The sequence below is a fragment of the Lepeophtheirus salmonis genome, chromosome 14, assembly GCF_016086655.4.
Source record: "Lepeophtheirus salmonis chromosome 14, UVic_Lsal_1.4, whole genome shotgun sequence".
Lineage (NCBI taxonomy): Eukaryota > Metazoa > Arthropoda > Copepoda > Siphonostomatoida > Caligidae > Lepeophtheirus > Lepeophtheirus salmonis.
Genome location: NC_052144.2, coordinates 23,737,886 through 23,757,827, shown reverse-complemented (window position 1 = coordinate 23,757,827; position 19,942 = coordinate 23,737,886). Strand labels below are relative to the sequence as shown.

The following is a 19,942-nucleotide window of genomic DNA, read 5'->3' as shown; positions in this document are numbered from 1 at the left end:
TTTCAAGAGTCATTTTCTCGTAGTATGTTTTGTTTTATAATTTATGCTTTAATATATCGAAATATGAATGAATTTCAATTACTCAATCTTCATCAATGATTGAGTTAATAAGTGTTCAGATTAAACTGGACCACCTGAATTAAAGGATTTATTATAAATGTATGTGGAGTTCTGGATAAATCTACATACATATATAGATACATATACTCAAATTACTCACAAAGCCTTTGCAGCTAGATTACCTTATACTTATTATATATGTAATAAAGTAAGGAGCATTTAATCCAAGCAATTTAGATATTATATTCATAATAAATATTTAAATTTTATTACTAGGTACCTTCTCTGCATAATCATATACGATGTACAATGTACGTGAAAAGTAAAATGACGAATAAAACATTTAGTATTAAATAAATTAAATAATAAATATTTAATATGCATAATTATAATTATTAAAATCTTATACATATATAGGTATGTCTAAATATACACGTATATAGAATATATTGTATCTACAGTGGAGCAAAAGAAATCACCTTATCCATATGGAAAGATGTTGTGGTTTACCTTACATACATAATTTGGATGGTTTTTTTCTTTAATAGAATCACATCAGCATTACAATAATATAAAAAAATGATTTTTATCACTGCAGAGTCCTATCGTATTTTTCATCTCAAATATATTTTTTTAAATATAGTGAGTGTATTTAATTCCTCGCGCTTCTTTTGACAATACATCGGAGAGCACAAGGTCTTTAAGCAGTCCAGGTTGGGAACCACAGTAATGCACTTTTTTAATTATATTAGGGCAATAATGTGTTCCTTTTTCCAAATTATATCATATTAAAAACATCCAAAGTAACCCCTAACTTTAATTTTAAAAAGGAATGAGATGAAATAATATCTGTAGCAGTATTTGAGTCATGATAAATAAGACATGAGGTCACGTCATGGGAAAAAAGACATGTTGGATTCAAAGAGATTTTCATTTGCATTTTGGCATAATCGGACAACATATGATCTAAAACCTTATGTCTGCGTCATAAATTCAGCAGGGACAAGAGCAATAGATATAATTATAACACCTCATTTAGTCCCACTTTTGCTATAGTTAGTTTTTACATCAAGACCCTTTTAAACATAACCTTTTTTCTTATTTATTTAAAAAATCGATATTAAAAAAATTAATATCATTCATAATATAGTAATGCTGATTTCCATTTTATTTACATAGAGCTACACATGTTGAAAAAAACAACAACCATTATTATGTCAAAAATCAAAAATGCTATATTTTAAAAAAGATACGGTGACTTTTTCCCCACACTGTATATACGAATGAAGAGCGTTGTAGGTAACACACATTTATGTAGCAGTAGCATTCATAATTATATCTTCCTCTACTCCTCTATGAAAACAAGTAAAAGGATGATGATATACATAAAATCAAGTAGGTAAGTTGGATTTATTCATCTATCTAAAGACAGAGACAGTTTGTTCAAAAGCTTTTCTTCGTAAATGAGCGATTGACGTTCCCCTCCACATCATGTCATCTCTTCCGCCTCCTATATTAAAAAAGAGAAAGCATAAACATTAATGAATATAAGTTTATTTATTTATTGTATGTAGTATATGTATAATATTATATTATATTATGTATGTGCAATGTTTTTCTTTGTTTTTCCTCTCCCAACGGTGTTTTACAATGTATAATTCATTAGTTGTTTTAGACCAGGGGTGGGCACCGGGTGTGGCCGGTAAATACTTTTTGTAGTCCGTCAAAAAGCTAATATGGAGCGTTATAAATAGGGCTTTAGAATAAAAATGCACCATCTGGACATTTTAAAATTGTTCATTTTAAGATAGATAAAAATACAATTTGTCAGATAGGACATCATTGCATCGATAAATTGCTACAATAATAGTACAATGAAAAAAATATTCAGGCATACTATTTAGGACAAACTAAATATACACATAGTAATGATACTTAATTTTTGAAATATGATAAGATAGGACATTTTTATCCTTGAGCAGCAAAATGTAATTCAAAACAAAATTTATGTATTTTAATGTTTTAAAATACCTATATGTAAATCAATAAACAAAAAATAATCTTGATTGGTTCTCTCTTTTAGAAGGAAAAAAAGGCCCGGATACGTTTTCAGAAATAGAATGAATTTTCAAATCGTTCTCCTCTAAAATTACTATTTTGTGACGTAAGTAATTTTAGCACTGTATTAGCATTGTATTGTAAAAAGTAAGAAAATTGAACTTATTCGGATTCGACTGCGCGTATTTTAATTTAAGAGTAGTCAATCCCCTCCAAATGGGGCTTATTTATGCAAACAATAAATTCTTTTGATTCTTAAGTCCCAACATATCTTTTATAAAAATTATTCATTATAATAACAGGGTGTAGTCTAGAGACTATAAAAGTGTATCCTTTAAACAAATGTCAATAATGTGTTTGGATGCAAATGAATAACAGAGGAAAGAGAAAGTGGGGAGAGAAGGGACTTGCTACATAGTGGGATTTGAAATTTATGTTTGATTAAAATAAAGGATCACTCCCATGAGATAATTATTCTTTTCTTCTTCTCGGAGATTTTTTTGTTTTTTTTGAAAAGATAGAGAAAATATGACACTAATAAAAAAAATGATGATGATAATAGGATTGGTGGCATGAGGGGAGAGGAGTGACTAAGTCTATCAAAAACCAAAAAATCCATACCTGTTGTTACTCCAGCATTATCAGATGGAGAGCTTCCATCACCACTGCATTGCAATGTATCACCACCACTGCCGTTCATTAAATGCGATAGGTCGTTCATATTGTGATTAGGTGGTGGAGTAGCTCCATTGTGATGACTCTGTGGTGACTCTGATATTTCGCAATCAATTAAATTCCCTGCAAATATAAAGAGAAAACATATTATATATATTATAGATCGTTTTCACTGACGGGCATATTACATAACCGATGCTATATTGTTGGTGTCGATGCTATTAAACAAAATTGACAAACTTTCTCATCATCATCTAATTACTTGAGGAGCATTGCCGACAAGTATCAGGGGTCTGTACCCTTAGAAAATCGGCTTAAAATATGAATATTGACTTTATGAAAAACCAAAATCTATAGTACGGATCAAGTGTTTCCTTATTTGGCAATCAAAATATTATCCGTTTTCATGTGACGTCACAATGAATAAACAGGCCTACCAAACTGGAGATTTATTATTCAAAAATTCCTGAGAATTGTTCACAGCTTCACAAGCTAATATTCTTATTCAACAAATTAACGTTCAGAATACAGATTAGAAAAAAAGAATCAGAAAAATCAAGAGCCGACAACAAATACAGTGTATACTTTTGTGTTAGTAAGGTAACGCCCTGCTCAATATTTTGATCTGAAAAAATTGAGGGCACTTGGTACGTAATTTTGATTATAAAAAGTGATCTTCAAGCACAGCTTTCTAGGAGCAGGGATTTATATTCATATAAAGATGGTTGCTTATGCCTTCAAAATGACTGTTTATAAACACTATACAATGTGCGTAAGCAAATCATACCGCGCCAATTAGAGCTCAATAAAACCATTATTACTTGCAATCAATGTTGTGTTATTAAAAAAGAAATTATTTTGAAATTTATCAGCTTTGATAAACTGTATTATTGGTTGCGATACATCAGCAAACAATGATACTGGAGACAAAAATATAATGGATTTCAAATCTTCTCCGCGCCTATTACTCTGTATAGGAGGCCGCGGACATTGTTAATTGCTATGTAGAGCTTGTCTGTAAGGTCAGAAGCGTCATTAATAGCGATAATAGACTATCCAGGAAGTGGAGGACACAAAAAGGTTGTCACTGCAGACTTCTTGAACGGTTATGCCTTTAAAATTGAAGTACAGGAATATGAAGAAGTGATTAAAGAGATTGTGAAGCCATAGTTAGATAACAATTACCCCGAAGGGGATTACTATTGGCAATAAGACTCAGCATCTAGCCATAAGGCAATATCAACTCGAGCTTCGTCTAAGGAAAAACCTCACCGATTTTGGCTTCAAAACTTATGGCCCCTTCATCACGGGAATGCTCTCCACTTGAAAAGGGACTATGGGGCTTCGTGGAGAGTAAGGCCTGCAAATTCCCCCGCCACAATATTGATACCTCTGTCAAGACGGAGCGGGATGATATGTCCAATGACTAAATCATTATAGACTGGAGGTCATTGTTGGAGCAGAAGGACACTTTAAGAAATAATAGTTGATACTATAATTATAATTTCAAAATACTTCTTATGCTATGTACAATGTGCATGTTCTAAATGACGTTGAAAGAAATTGTACTATCAAAAACGGTACGATTTGCTTACTCACATTGTATTTAAGTACATATAAAAATACCTTATAAGAGCACAAAAAAATACCTTTATTATCCATCATAGAGGAAGAAGTATTGGAATGCTCGTTTCTCTCCCCGGAGAAAAATGATCCGTAGTGATGGTGGTGATGATGATGAGGTTGTGGAGGAGGAATGTTGGGAGTGGAGATTTGCTGTTGAGAATGGGGGTGCTGTGATAAGGGACCACCGCCGGCGCCACCAGGTAGATGATGTTGATGAAGGTAAGTAGAGGAGGAGGAAGAAGAAGATTCGCCGGAGGCTGTTGATGATGGATGATTCATTTCACTTGAAGATGAGGATCCTCCACCAATGACCATTCCTGAATTGGGTGGAGATGAGAAGCTGCCGCCGCTAGTTGAGGAACCATTGGCATGAATGCTACTCCCCCCATTATTCACATTGCCCCTGCTACTATTTCCATTCCCACCGAAATTTTGACTCAATTGACTTAAACCTACAAACATAAAATAGAGACATTAGAACAAGCCACCCACTTGATAATGATATAGCTTCGAAGGAGAAGTGTATTTGTATTTATTAGTAAATAAAAGAAGAAGATGACACCCCTCTTGTCGTTAAGGTTTTTTTTATGACGATATAAAAACCAAAATGATAGCTCTTACAAATCTCTCTTGGAGCTACAAATAATAGAGCAATAAAATTGCAATAAAAAAATAAGGAGATAAATTGAAGGAAGGGAAAAATGATTTACCTGCGTAGCTGCCAACACTCCCACCCCCTGAAGGAGGTCCTCCCCATGAAGGAGTAAATGAGGGAACAAGAGGTGGGAGAGAGTGAGAAGGAAGAAGAGGACTAGGTGAATGGAGCATGGAATTACTTTTCCGTTGCTTTTTCCATTTGGCCCTCCTATTTTGAAACCACACCTGTCCGTCCAGAAGCAGCAATCAAAAGGAAATGAAAGAAAGAAGATGTTAGTAAGGATTAGAAAATTGGTAAAGAGTTCAGATGTTATTAGCTGATATTAGCAATAAATACAGACAGAGTCCTTTCTAGTCTCTTGGGGGCTCTGGGCAAGATGATGTTATTCAGCATTATAAAAATAATGCTGAATAGAAATATTTACAGTGGTACGTCAAAGCTGCAAATAACTCGTTCCAGATGAAATGTGTTTGATACCCATTTCGGTTTGAAAACCAAAAATACTTCCTGAAAATCTCTATTTTCATCATTTTTAGAGGAAAATTATATTCAAAGAAAAAAAATCAATGCTTAGATTTTCTTAAAATAATGATATACTTCATAGACAATTTTTGGTTTGAGTACTGAATTTTTGGACCTTTGAGCAGAGATGATTTAAAGAATGATCCCCGAAAAAAAATGGCGATTGTCAATGAGTGTGTAATAAAAAGTCTCCAGATATAACTGTATATATAATTATTATAGAGAAGGTTAATTAATGTAGAGTTTTAGATAACAAGAGGTATTATTTACCTATAGCTAGAAACGACTGTAAATTACAAATACTATGTAATATAATGTATAGATTGAGAGTATAAATAACATAGGTAATAAGTGGGATAAGTAATTTGTAAGTAATAGAAAAGAGAAGGCAATCATGTTTTTAATAATGCATAGAACCCACCGTCCGCCTGAGTCTCTGACCGAGCAGGACTCTTTCGTTTCTTCTTCCATTTAGCTCTTCTATTCTGAAACCAAACCTGGAAATGCATGCAGGAAGAGACACATAAATGGTCAAGAACAAAAAATAAAGTAAAAATAAAACCTTAAAAAAATAAAAATACATGGAGAACAAAAACGAAAAAAATTGTGGGGGAGAAGAAACAGGACACTGAATAAAATATAGTTATATGTATAAAAATGCGACTAAATGAGGTTCTGATCCGTGTTATTATCCCTTATATATGTGGTGCTACACTTATTTATTTTTATTTTTTTCCCTTCTATTTTTTTGGCTCTCTATCTTTCTCTCTTTATTCTCCGTTACTTATACATATATAAATACATAATATAATACCAAAAGCTATTATGAAATCCCTATATTTGATACCGGCGAAAAAAAAGAAGGATGTAGGAAGGGAAAGATCCCTTCTTTTCCACTGATAAATGATGCCTTTTTTTTCCCTTCTTTCTCGCTTATTCTTTCATGTAGTTATTTCTCAAGAATAACAACATCACATCAACACCAACAAATAATTTGTGTTCCTTTCTGTATGTATATTTTTTCTACTTTTTTTACTTACCATTTTTAAACCTCATAAACATGTACATCGTATGTATGAATGGAAGCACATACAGCTGCTTTCACTCTTAAATTTTAGGGATTTGTGATAAACAATACCCAGTTTAGTTCGGAGCATTGACAATAAAATAATTTAGCACTAGTTCCTTCCACTGATTTAAAAGTTCTAGTATATACATACATGTCTTGGAGCAAATTGCATAAAATTTTCCGAGTTTTTCTCTATAGATAAAGGACATTATTTTCTGCAAAAAAATGATCATGGGTTTTGTAGATATGTACTCTGCAATTAATTAGTATCTTCCACTTCTTCTCATAAATTATTCAGATTAATCCTTCTCATAGTTAGTGTTCCAATTTGTATTTAAATGAGTACACAGAAAAATTCCTTGTCATAATGAAAGGAATAAATAACTATTTTTGAGAAGGCATATACAAAAATCAGAGACAAATAAAGTATCATAAATTAAATGAAGGCAGACCAAAGTTATTCAGTTTTATAAAAATCAAGTTCTTAATCTGTAGCAAATAATAATAATTCGTAACTATTAGCCGTATACTGAGTAGTCTATTGAAATATGAACACTTTGAATTTTCAACTTCAACAAGACATAATTTATTAATTACTTAAAGAATTTTAACCAAATTAATACTATAGATACTTGTCTGAGCTATCTTAATCATTAATGTAGCCATCCTTAGCAGCAATTATGGTTTCTAGGCAGAGGATGAATGTCTGGCACCGGCTGCAGATGTAGCCCTCTGTCATGGCGTCCTAATATTAGCATCACGGCTGTAGGGTGCTAAAAGTGTTTGGGCCAGAAGAGAATGTTGTTGGACAAACATTCCTGTACCTTTATTGAGATATATGCAGGCGCACCATCCTACTGGTAAACTATATTTCCATCAGGATAGTTTGACCTCAACCACAGCAAATGTTTCTTCTCTAAGGCAATTACATAGTTGGACCCCATGAACCTGTATCCGACCAGGAACTAAAACAGAGGAGATGCTTTATCGTCAGATACAACGCCAAGGACATGGCAAAAGCAGTGTACTTAGTGGCACGTTGTCTCCACAGCTTAAATACCTATCATTCTGCCTGTTCATCACGGAGTCACCGGTCCAGGTCTTCTTGTCGTTTGGATTTGGTATTCTTGAGGTGATTCAAAGAGTCTTGCGACGAAGAAAATGAGTTTTATTGCTGGTGTCAAAAGTGGCCTCTTTCCACTCACTTTTTTTATAAGCTCTCTAGGATTGACCTAGGCTGTTTTATTTCACTCCTCTAGATGCATTTTGGCCTTATTGGCAGAGGCCTTCTCCTCTCCAACGTTTCAGACTTGCTGACGGCGTAGACAGTGGTCCTGAAGACGCCCAACGAATAGAAATTCGTCGATCAGGTTCAAGTGTCATTTTCTCGACTTATAAGTAATCTAGAAAGCTCAGGGTTTTTTTTAGTAAGTAATTGTCTATGCCTTAATATAAGTAAATATGGATTAATTTCAATCAATCAACCTTGTTTAATTATTGAATTAGTGACCACCCTTTAAAGTTACTGCCTAACTTATAATTACGATAGTACTGCTCTAGATTGTTATAGCTTATATATAAAAAAGCAAAAAAAAGAGTAGCTTTCATTTTGGCTCTATGGGATTTAAGTGACAAATGGTTGCAGTGTAGCTGCATCTAACTAAAAGCCAAGCATCACCACCCCTACTAATGTGTATAATATATGTATATATAAATTCTAAATGATACTAGAGCATAAACACACGAAAAGGGAGAGAAAGAGAGTAAAAACCCAAGGGAAACATAACTTACAAAAGTAGCAACAACCCGCATTTCAAAATAACAACAACAAATCCCTGCTCTATAACTTTTTAATATATGTACATATAAACCTTGTCTCTTCCAACAGTGGTTCATTAATGAGACGTAAAATGTACATTTATGAAGACCCGAAAATGAATTATGAGGAGGACGAATGGTTCTTCTACTGCTCTGCTTCATTCCTCCTTCTTCTCTGTTAGAGTAATAATATTACTCATGGAAATAAGTTAATGCGTGTACATATATTTTTATGAGTTTTTTTTTTTTTTCGTTATTTATAAATGGTACTTTAACCTTTTTATATAGAGATATATTTTATCTTTTTTATTCTTTCAAGTTAGTTAAACAAAAGATAAAAAGGAGATAAAGTGAGACCTTCAAGTTTTATTCTTCTTCGTGTGTATAAATATAGGTATATGACTAATTAACTTCAACAGTCTCTAAATCTTTTGGTATGAGGGAACAAGAAGTAAAAATGCTCTCCATGAATAATAGATAAAAATGCATTGATATATTATAAGACCAAACTTAGATATAATGATTTAATGTCTAAGGTTTTCATTTTTGCATTAATATATAACTATATGAGTACAAATCTACAGAGCACACCAAATAAACAAATCTGTTTTCACAATCTCAAAATTATTATTATTTTTTTGCAGAATTTAAATGTAAATTTGATGTCATCTTAATGTAGTTTCAACACTATCACTCATTCTCTAGTTTTCTAATTAATTATTAAATATTTAAATTATTATTGAGATCTACAATGTGGGGACCCGAGAAACGTGATTTGTATGGAATAAAGAAAGGACACCTCAAAACCAATTTGTGATATGTTTAAATAATATATTTAGCTATTTTTTTCCCCCAATATGTCCTCCTCCTTCACCAGCAATAACAGCCTACATACGCCAGCGAATATATTGTCACCTCTTGACGATGAAGGCCGTGTTCACGGTGTACCACGCTATCATGGCGGTAGCTCGGAGAGAATCCAATTTGGATGGGAGGTGCATCAGACATTTTTCTCCGAGACACACCAAACTGCAAAGTCCAGGGGTTAGAAGTCAAGTCTGGAGGTGGGCTGCTGGCCAAAAGTTAGTGATACTGTTGATACAGAAGTTTTTCGGCTCTTCTTGACTGTATGGGGCTGTAATAAACTTCTTGATGTTGTAAGCAATCTGGGTAGAGTTGCTAACGGTCTCTGCAACTTTCTTGGCACTTACATCTGTGCATGCGTTGCCCTTATGTTGTTGCTCCGACATTTTACATGTAGAAGTATGAGATAAAAACAAAACTTGTTTATTTTTGTTTGAGCTGTCGTTTGGTTGCATAATGAAACCTCGTAAATAAAATTACCGGGGATAAAATTGTAATTAAATATTAATTTAAGTTGTAGATACATTTATGAAAATATGCATTTGATGACTCCAATATACTAAAGACTCATGTATGGCAATAATGTTTATATAACTCCTCAATTTGTCATATTAATCCCTAAGACATAAAAGTGAAAGCACATGTGATAAACCTTCATTTATAAATAGTTATAAGGACATCATCCAGGTTTTGAAATAATGAGAGTTATAAATGTTGAACAAAGAGCATCAATGACAAAAACTCTGAGAGGCTGAGTAAAAATACACTAACTTATAATATTGAGCAAAAAGTCAAATTTATTTTTGTTTCATAAATTAATTAGTAGGGTGACTAGTGCTTGAAGAGATAGCATTAATTCGACCTTCATACCAACACCCCTATTATGCATAATTATAGCAACCATCCATTCATTCAATATACAACCATCTGCTCCTCAAAGAGATTCACGGTTTGTTTAGATACAACTGTTTTGGTAGAATAGCGAATTAGGAGCATAGTAAACTACTGAACTTAGTAGGACTCTATATTTTATTATCTTAAAACTATGTATCTGATTTTTGTGTTGCAACTTGTAAAATTTGCTTACAAGAAGTTAAGACTTGTACACGAGATATACAGGGGTATCTGGACTTATTTCTAATTGTTTGTTTTTTTAAATCTAGTTCGTTTATCTTGTAAAGCTCTGACCTCACCTGAAAGTACTGTCTATAGACAACATCTTTTGTTTTTAACTTAATCTGATCAATTTCACCCGGAAACAGTAAGAGAACACACGTAAAGTAATTGCAGAATTGTTTGAGGCCGGCAACAATGCTAAGGTAATCATAAAAGTTACAAGATATACCAGGAGCACTGTCTATGACGTATGGAAGCAACTAAAGGTGGGTAGGGAGCTTTTCCACTCCTCATGTGATACAAATAAAGATAAAAAGGGAACTTTACAATTCCTGGCTGGGCCCAAGAGGTCCATCAAAGCCAATCCTGGCATCTCAATGGCTGATCATGCTCCTAACAGTAGGAGGACGGTGGACAGGGCCATCAAGGATGATCTTGGCTTCAATTGCTATATCAGGGGAAGACCTCACCTTCTTACTACGAAGATGAATAACATCAAGATGCAGAGAGGCAAGAAACTCCTCAAATTTGTAAATCAAATCCATATATCAAAAAGCTATTCAGTGATGATTCAAACTTCCCTTGGAAGCTGCCTGCAAGCGAAAGAATGACCAGAAGCTGGAAAAGGAGAGAGGTAATGTTCCTCCTGTGATGAAGACCAAGTTCCTGTCTAAGATAATGGTGTTTGCTCACCAGTGCAATGGAATATCATGCCGGTTCACATATGTGACAACGGTATCATATTGATCTCCGCAGTGTACTTGGACATTCTTAAGAATGTTGTGATGGCATGGCTGGAAGCCACGTAACCTCCAAATACTAGATTCATATGTATTTAAGACTCAACGCCTTATCATGTTGCTAAAACTATCATACATTGCCTCGAAAGCTTATGAATGACCTTCCAACAGCCCTAACCTTCATCCGTGTGATGTCTACTTATGATCAGAGCTGAGAAAGAAGGTAAACGAATATCCGCATAGCTCTTTGAGGTCCCTGAAGCTCTCTGAAGAGGAAAATGTCATCCTTCAATAAGAAAGAGGTAATAAAAGCCTACTCAGCCTTTATATCCCGTTTACAGTTGGTGATCAATGCCGAGGGTGATCATATTGAAGGATATAACAACTAATTGTTCAATTTAAATTTCATGCATTCAATTTTGTTTTAATTTATGCTTACTTGAAAATATTCTGCCCACCCCTGTAGATACATATAAATGGTTACATATTGCTTTCATAAGATGTACAAATAATTAAAAAGAAGAAAAAGCTAATGGATGAAGAAAGAAGAAGAAAAAAGGAAGACGTGGTGTGGTAACTGCAGTAATAATACCTAGAAGAGTCATCATCCTAAGAAAATGAGGAGAAGAAGAACAAAAAGAAGCAAATGAAGAAGATTCTCTAAATAATAAATAAATAAATAAAAGAAGAAAAAAGGGGAAGAATAGGACGGAGAGAGGAAGAAGAAGAAGAAAAAAAGGTGGAAAGTCAGAGATTGTTTGTTATTCGGGATTAAGAGAAATGAAAACGCGGGGGAATCATGGACATACGTACATACATGGTAGATGTATGTATGTGTAATAAGTCCCACGCGTTCAACAGATGCTATATGGTATACATATATATTAGGGAAGAGAAAAAGATTTATATATTTTTTCTACTAAGAAAAAAATCCCTTCTCCCCCCTTCATCACAGCACAGCACATATTAATATACATATATAGTCATGACAATACTACCACCAACAACAAAAAATATGTACAGCATAGAAAAACGATGAAAAAATATCATGTAATATGTAGTTGCGGATAAGAAATTGATAGTGTGTTGTGCACTGTGCAATTTACTAAATCTAAATATGTATTGTTTACAGGGGCGTATGCAGAATTTTTTTTTTTTTTTTTTTTTTTTTTTTTTTGTGGGTGGGTGGGTGGGATTGAAACTTAAATTTTTTGAAAAAATAATTAAAAAACCAGAGCTGTTAAGGAAAAATATAATTTTTTGAAAATAAATTCAAAAGTACACAGCTGTTGACAAAAAATTATACAAATTAGTTTCTTGCAAAAAAAATTTCAAAAAAATTTTTTTTTCGAATTAAATTTCTTCAATATTAAAATTTTTTTAAAAAAATCGAAAATTAATTTTTTTTAATAAAGTTTTAAAAATATTAAACATTTTGAAAAATAATTCAATAATTAAATCTTTGGAAAAATATTTCAAATGTTAAATTTTTTAGAAATAAATTTTTTGGAATAAAATTTTAAAAATATAAAATGGGGGGGGGGGAATTTAAATATTATATTTTTTTGGAAAAAAATTCAAAAGTTCACAGCTGTTCACAAAAATTTAATTTATAGGAATAAAAAGTCACTTATTTTGAAAAAAAGTTTAAAATATTTGTAAATAGGTCAATTTGGAAATTTATTGAAATTCTAAAATTTTGTAATAGAGATAAAAAAGTTAAAAACTACTTTTTGACTTGAAAAGAACAAGCTTTCCCGACAAACACACTTTTGAAAAATAAAATAAAAAACTATTGAAAAGATTTATATAGCGATTAAAACTAGTCCAAATCACACTATTTTACAATATTGTTAATTTGAAATTTATATAAGCCGACAACATTCATATATTTTTTTAATAGAAACACTTGGGCTTTTTTATTTCTATGGCAACATTTTGATGACTCAATGACATTGCATGTACTGGTTCGAATAGAAATTGATTAAATTTTTCTAGTGATTTCCTATTAGATAAAATTACTAGGAAATATGAGTTTTTTTGACAAACGAACTGTATTTAGAAACGTATTAGCAGGCTCGACGTATATAAAGATATTACGGTATATTATTTTATCTCTAGGTATGAAAATGTATTTCAATTTTAACAGACTTCATTTAAGTATGGACCAAAAACTAATGAATAATATATAAACAAATATTCTTGACCTGTTGCTTTAATAAGATTTATAAAATCCAAAAATTTATAGAACTTAAGCTCTTTAAATGTATGTACCTTTTTATGATGGATTTAATTATGTTAATTAAAAAAAGGAATGTGATTAGCAAACATATTTTTTTATTTATGTGTATTAATATTCTGATATCATTATAGCACCGGTATACGAAATAACACTGGTATATATTAATAATTAGAAGGAGAATTGAGTATAATTAAGTACTCGTAAGAGTGAAAGCGTACTTCAATATATAAGTAATGTTATAAAACAGAAATAAAATGAAGGTCGATAAAAGTTACAGTTGGTGGTAGGGTTAAGGCAACCTTGGTTGAGACCAAGACAAGAGACTTTGAAGAATCCTGACCAAGAAAAATATATTCCAAGAACCAAAAAATTAGTTACAACAATTTTTAGAATCTCAATAAAGCATCCTGTCCAAGATTTTTTTAACTCGACAAATTAATATATTATTTTTTTATAAAAGCCATAGAAACAATAGCACAAAGAACAACGCACTCTGAAAAAATCATTCTCTTGAACTCAGTGTTCGTAAGTTAGTGTCTTGGTTGTTTCTAGAGAAGGAAGTATCCTTAATGTATATGGATTTCAATGACAATTCCTAGTTTAGATGCAGAAATTGTAATAATAGAATTTTTACTCATATTTAATCAGTGGAACTATAACCAAACAATTGAAGGAACATTTAAAAAACATACTTCTTAAATAATTGAATTGTATTTTTTTATATAGATATTATTTGATTTATATAAAGGAACACACCACGTAGAATTACTAACATAAACTGAATGTATTAGATCAAAGTTCTCAATTAACACATAAAAGGGATCTCACCTGTGTTGTCTTAAAAGCCCTATAATACTACCCAAGACTCTGAGTCTATTATAACAAAATCTGACACAAAAAAATAAAAATCTAGCATACCAAATATACGTTGACCGAGAAATTTGAACGGTAACCTTACTTTTTGAACACACCTCGTATATCTCAAATTGCGACTGTTATAAGGACAACACATGTCTTTTTTAATTTGGCTAGGTAATTTGCCACAAATTATCTATAAACTCATAGTATATATGTTTGCTAATCTCAGTATTTTTTTAAAATATACATTAAAAAGAGGCATCATCAAAAGATAAAAATACATTTTAAGAATTTAGCCCATAAATGCGTTTTGTTGGACATATGCTACATACAAATAATACAATTTTTTTACATAATACTTAACTAAAATGTGTTAAATTGTTAGTTTTTTTAAATCTGAAACCACCTTGTTGGTAAGTGTGAGTAGATTTTACTATAAGTTTGCGTCATAAAACATGCTAAGTAGGTAATTAGTAATTATACGTTACTTCTATGAAATATTTTCACATAATATAATTATTTTCAGGCCCAAAAAAAACACAAAACATTAAAGTATTAAGTTCTATAAGTTTTGGGATTTTTTAAATCGTATGAAAACACCAAATCAAGGATATTCAATTATCTGTTGATATACATATTAGTAATTTTTTATTTGGGGGGATCATACATAAATGAAGTATGCCAAAAATTGAAGTACACCTTTATAGCTAGAGATAAAACAATATATAGTAATATTTTAACATACGTTAACACTTAATTATTTCCTAGACCGTGCTCGTTAGCCAAAAAAAATCATAAGTCACAGCAATTTATCCCATAAGAAGTCATTATATAAACTTATCTTGAAGTGGATCTCCCGTACGGTCTCCAAATCTTATGTTAATGCAAATTTTTTATCGGTATCTATCCCGTACCTCTATAAATTAATGTATCTCTGTTTATACCCTGTGCTAGGAGTCGGCAACCTATGGCACGCGCAAATTTGAAGATACTCCCGTAGTTTGTTGTACTTTTCACCCGTTATTGTTGATAGTGGCACACTCATTGATTAGAAATGTTGAAGTTGGCACTCCATGTCTCAAAGGTTGCCTACCCCTGCCCTATGCCATAGCTGATGTCCATAGCATAATACTAAAAATTGCAATTTACTACCTACTTACTGTGCCGAATTGTCAATCAAAATGCCTTTGTTACCTCAATTAATTTTTTTATCAATGGTTTATAGTTTTATTTGTTTTGAGTATAATAGAAAAAAAGGAATTTTTGAAAGGTTTATTTGATTTAAAAAATATGAAAATAGTTGGTAATAGAATCATTAAACTCCAATTGCAAATTATTTATATCTTATAACATTGTTAATACAGAAACAGAACTAATATTAGAGGTCTAAAATTATTGTTTCTTAAAACATATGAGCCCGATAGAGACCAATACACATACCATAAAATGACTGTAATAATAAAAAAGCAATTATATGAGGTTGATACTTAAGAGCTGTTGTTCATTAACAATCCACAGAAGAATATAATTTCCAAAAATTCAGGAAAATATAATTCATGCCAAACATATATTATACATTACAAAATAGCTTGTCATCCCATCTTTCTATATCAAACGATAGCTCTCCGAAAGTTATATATACTGCAAGTATACAAAGGACATTGAAGAAGACAAATTTTCTGGGATCAATATCCTTGCACGTGTCAGACAAATATTCTCTATATTTACATATGGCTGGTTAACTTTGATTGTCAAAAAATTTCATTACAGACCCAAGAGAGCACAACTAAAACAATTAACAATCATGAATGTGAGATTAACAAGGAATCTTATATATTTTGTAAACTCTATACAAACAACAAATATATTAAAAGGCAACATATTTGTACTTATATATGCCATACGGAGATTTGTTTCAAGTGGAAATTTTAACCTCGGTTAGTGAACTGAGCTATTATAGATCCCAAGATTTATCTTAGCTGATTATTCCTTTGAATTTTCAATTGATCGCCAATACTTTTCAGTATGATCCTCAAACATTAAATTTGATGATATGCAGCTCTTTATTTATGTTGATAAAGCCTTGTTTACGAATTATTCATATATTTTTAATCGAGGTTGACTAAATTTAATTAATGGTTTGCTTAAATGTCCTTCTTTTGTTTTTCATTTTGATTTCTTAGATTATTCTATTTTTTTAATGTGAGGTTTGAGTTGTACAACCGTACAACTACAAAAAACGTAATATTGTAGCTAATATTTTTTTAATACAAGCAACCTCATCAAAATTGATGAGTACTAATTTATTTTATATCGATTCATCCAAGTATTTTTAGAAATTTAAAAATTATTACGCAGTTATTTAAAAAAATGAGACTTTATTTAAATGACGCAATGATTTTAATCGTTCAACTGCATTTATCATGTAATTAAATAGGTTTGTATTTTTTTGGGTTTATTTTATAACCAGTTCACTAACTGAGTGTAAAGAGAGTCCACAAATAGTTCTAATATAAAATATAATTAATTCAATAAAGCAGATTTATTTTATAGCCTAAGTAGGTTCTACTGTGGTTACTTACTAAGCAAAACCGACCAAAACTTCATCTAATTAACAAATGGGTTTTGGAATTAAATATAATATTTATTTTTTTAGTCTTTTTTTTTTTTTTTAAACAACTTTTACACTTGACTACAATTAATAATTAAATAAATATCTTCTTTTTTTTTTAAATATATATGTTTCTTTTAATTCATTTTATTAATTTACATTGGGAATCTGGGAGAGTGACTTTATTTAGATTCTGAAATTGGATAATCGAGGTGTAAAAATGTAAATAACCACTATTCCAATGAATTCATTTTTTAAACCTACTAATTTATTAAAATTGTTTTTATTCTTATAAAATTCGGGTTTTAATACCTTATCAAATTGGGTAATAATGACGTCAGAATGAAAACGCACAATACTTGTGCATTATAGATATATTCTTAAATGTTTACATAATAGAAAATGAAGCTCAATGTCAAAAATGCAAGAAGGAAAATTTAATAGAAAAATTCATAGCCATTAGCTATTTCCAATAAATGCGTTCCTTAAATCCCCCTGACATTTTCATTATTAGTAAAAAAAAATTATCCTATTGTTATGAAAATCAGTGACTCAAAGATAATCATACTAACAACATCATTATCAATATCAAAAATTATGCAGAATTATATCCATCCAACAGTTGCAAGGCAACAGCAACAACAAAAGAGGATTTAGTGAGCACTTAATCTATTTCTTGAGGCATATTATGTATGCACACAAAAAAAAAACATATGTCAAACATATGCACATTAAAGAAGGAAAAAAAGGATTGAATGTGTTAATATTTGTTGATGATGATTCAAAAAACATAAAGAAAAGATTAAAATGTGTGAACATTTGATATGAGAATGATCAACCAGATGTCATTATTCATGGATTAATATATCCTAGTGCATATTCTAACTACAGAGTAGTTCAAAATTAGATTTAGCCTACAGAATTAACGTTTATTTCAAATTCCTTTCCTGAAGTCCAAATTTGCATTCATTGGAGGAGAGCCTCAGCGCATACATATGGACAAAATTGTGTTAAAACGGATGTCATTTTGAGTACTTCAGGTACAAGTTATGTACACCACACATCATGTTGCCCTTAATTTTTTGATCTAATTAGTGTGTATTTTTTTAGCTGGCCTTTTTCTTTTTTTGGAATTGGTAATTTGAAGAATTAATTTTATTTTCCTTAGGAGTTATCATTACTATGTATTTAAGTCCTGAGTAGTGAATTTCCTTTTTTGCTATATACAATTTTATTTAAAAACTGATTGAACTTTCGTATGTGCTCATAATAGACGGAGAGTAAACTTGAGGATTTATTGTAGAGTTATAATTGTAATTAATTGTTGGACTGAGATTAGAATTAAAGATTGACATCAAAGCCATTTTAGTAAATGTCCTTGTTTATATCCTTCACTCCCTCCTCCCTTATCACAGCTGATTCAGCTGATAGTAGCTGTTCTAATGAAACATCATTAACATTATTTTTCTCTACCCCAAAACATTATTCCAATTGTCAAGGTTATTATGCTTTTTTTTAAACATGCCCAAAATACATAAAATTTCCATAACTACATATGTATATTCATGATCTATTTAGCAGGAATTTGAGAGATTGATAGAATGTCCCAGAATATTTCAAAGTGTAACAACTATAACTCTATCATAAAGAGGCTTCGGACTAATACATAATACTTTATGTTATCACAAAATAAAGAAAGCAATTTTGTATGATACTCTGTAAAACCTTACAAATGTGTCTTCCTAAAATGAAAATTTACACAGCATTTCTTATCAGCAGGCGATTTTTCTACTACACTCTAAGTATGCTTTGAACGTTGATTAGTGGAACAATAATGAGCGCTTGTAAAATATTTTGCACTCTGTATATTTAAGAATACTCTAAACTTTTAACATAATACCAACTATTTTTCGACTAGAGGTACTAAATTAAAAAAATAAATACCATTGCTCCTATACAACAATAGTTATTTTTTTCATTTTTAAAGTAATTAGATGATGTTTCCTTAGGAGTTCTTGGGCATTAAAACATTGGGATTATTACTATTATAAAACAAAGAGTTGGACCTCCAAAATGGCGTCGCTTTCGATTTAATATACAACCCGTAACGCCAGGAACACGCTCTCTTCTGTAATAAACTCATTTTTTAATGCGACTATGTAAGTCTGGACCATGTATGAATTTGGATATAATAAATATATTCTCCATTAGTCTACCTTTCAAAGAATTTACATGGGGAGTTCAAAAAAGGGGTGTAAAGCATGAGAGAAAAGAGAAAATTGATGCACTATACGCCTATATATATTTTTTCTGTCTCCCTTTTTTGAACTCTTATCCCATTATCACAAAATTAATGGCATGAAGATATAAAAATAAATAAATAATAAAATTTATGTATTTTCTCTAAATCTATAGAGAATTTGCAAAGTCAAAAAGGCAAAATGATAAAAATAATAATGATAACAAAAGAAATTTATTTCCTTCCCCCTCTTATATATCTTCCCATCTCCCATGACAGTTTGAGAGAGTCTATGTATATTGTATTGTCGTCAACGAACATCATGCACAGCCCATTATTTAGTATATTGGGGGGGGGGGTGAAAGGGGATAGTTGCAACACTATTTGTAACTTTCGGCTAAATTCCTCAGAGATGGTTCGACTTAGACCGCCTTAAAATTAAACACAACATACTTACATATATTTGCTATTTTTTTATCTGTTTTGAGAATACAGAGTGTAGTATAAATACATTATTACTTGCAATCAATGTTGGTTTATTAAAAAGAAATAGTTCCGAAATGTATCAGCTTTTATACGTCAACAAACAACAAAAATGGAGACAAAAAGGCAATGGATTGCAAATCTTATCCACGCCTATCACTCTATAAAAGACATTTTGAATTGCTATGTAGAGCTTGTCCGTAAGGTCCGTAAGAGCATCACGGGAATACTCCCCCACTGGAGAATTTAATATGGGGATTCGTGGAGAGCAAGGCCAGCAAAGTTCCCCACTGCAAAGTTGAT

The 19,942-nt window shown here is 31.3% G+C and overlaps 1 protein-coding gene across 10 annotated transcripts in view; it reads right to left on the bottom strand.

Annotated features, from left to right (window-relative positions):
- Nucleotides 1-292: 292 nt before the first annotated feature.
- The window catches only part of LOC121129244 (uncharacterized), a 37,005-nt gene continuing 17,355 nt past the window's right edge, over nucleotides 293-19,942 (bottom strand). For 2 of the 10 annotated variants that reach the window (XM_071893325.1, XM_040724955.2), the window contains 4 exons: nucleotides 6,021-6,096; nucleotides 4,443-4,871; nucleotides 2,740-2,916; nucleotides 403-1,570 (listed from right to left, as the gene is read on the bottom strand). In XM_071893325.1, the coding sequence (XP_071749426.1) occupies nucleotides 1,479-1,570; nucleotides 2,740-2,916; nucleotides 4,443-4,871; nucleotides 6,021-6,096 (774 nt within the window). In that variant the 3' untranslated portion in view covers nucleotides 403-1,478. Of the gene's footprint in view, nucleotides 1,571-2,739; nucleotides 2,917-4,442; nucleotides 4,872-5,129; nucleotides 5,302-6,020; nucleotides 6,097-19,942 lie in introns of all 10 variants that reach the window. The other 8 variants (XM_040724954.2, XM_071893326.1, XR_011783565.1 and 5 more) reach the window with 7 other exon arrangements.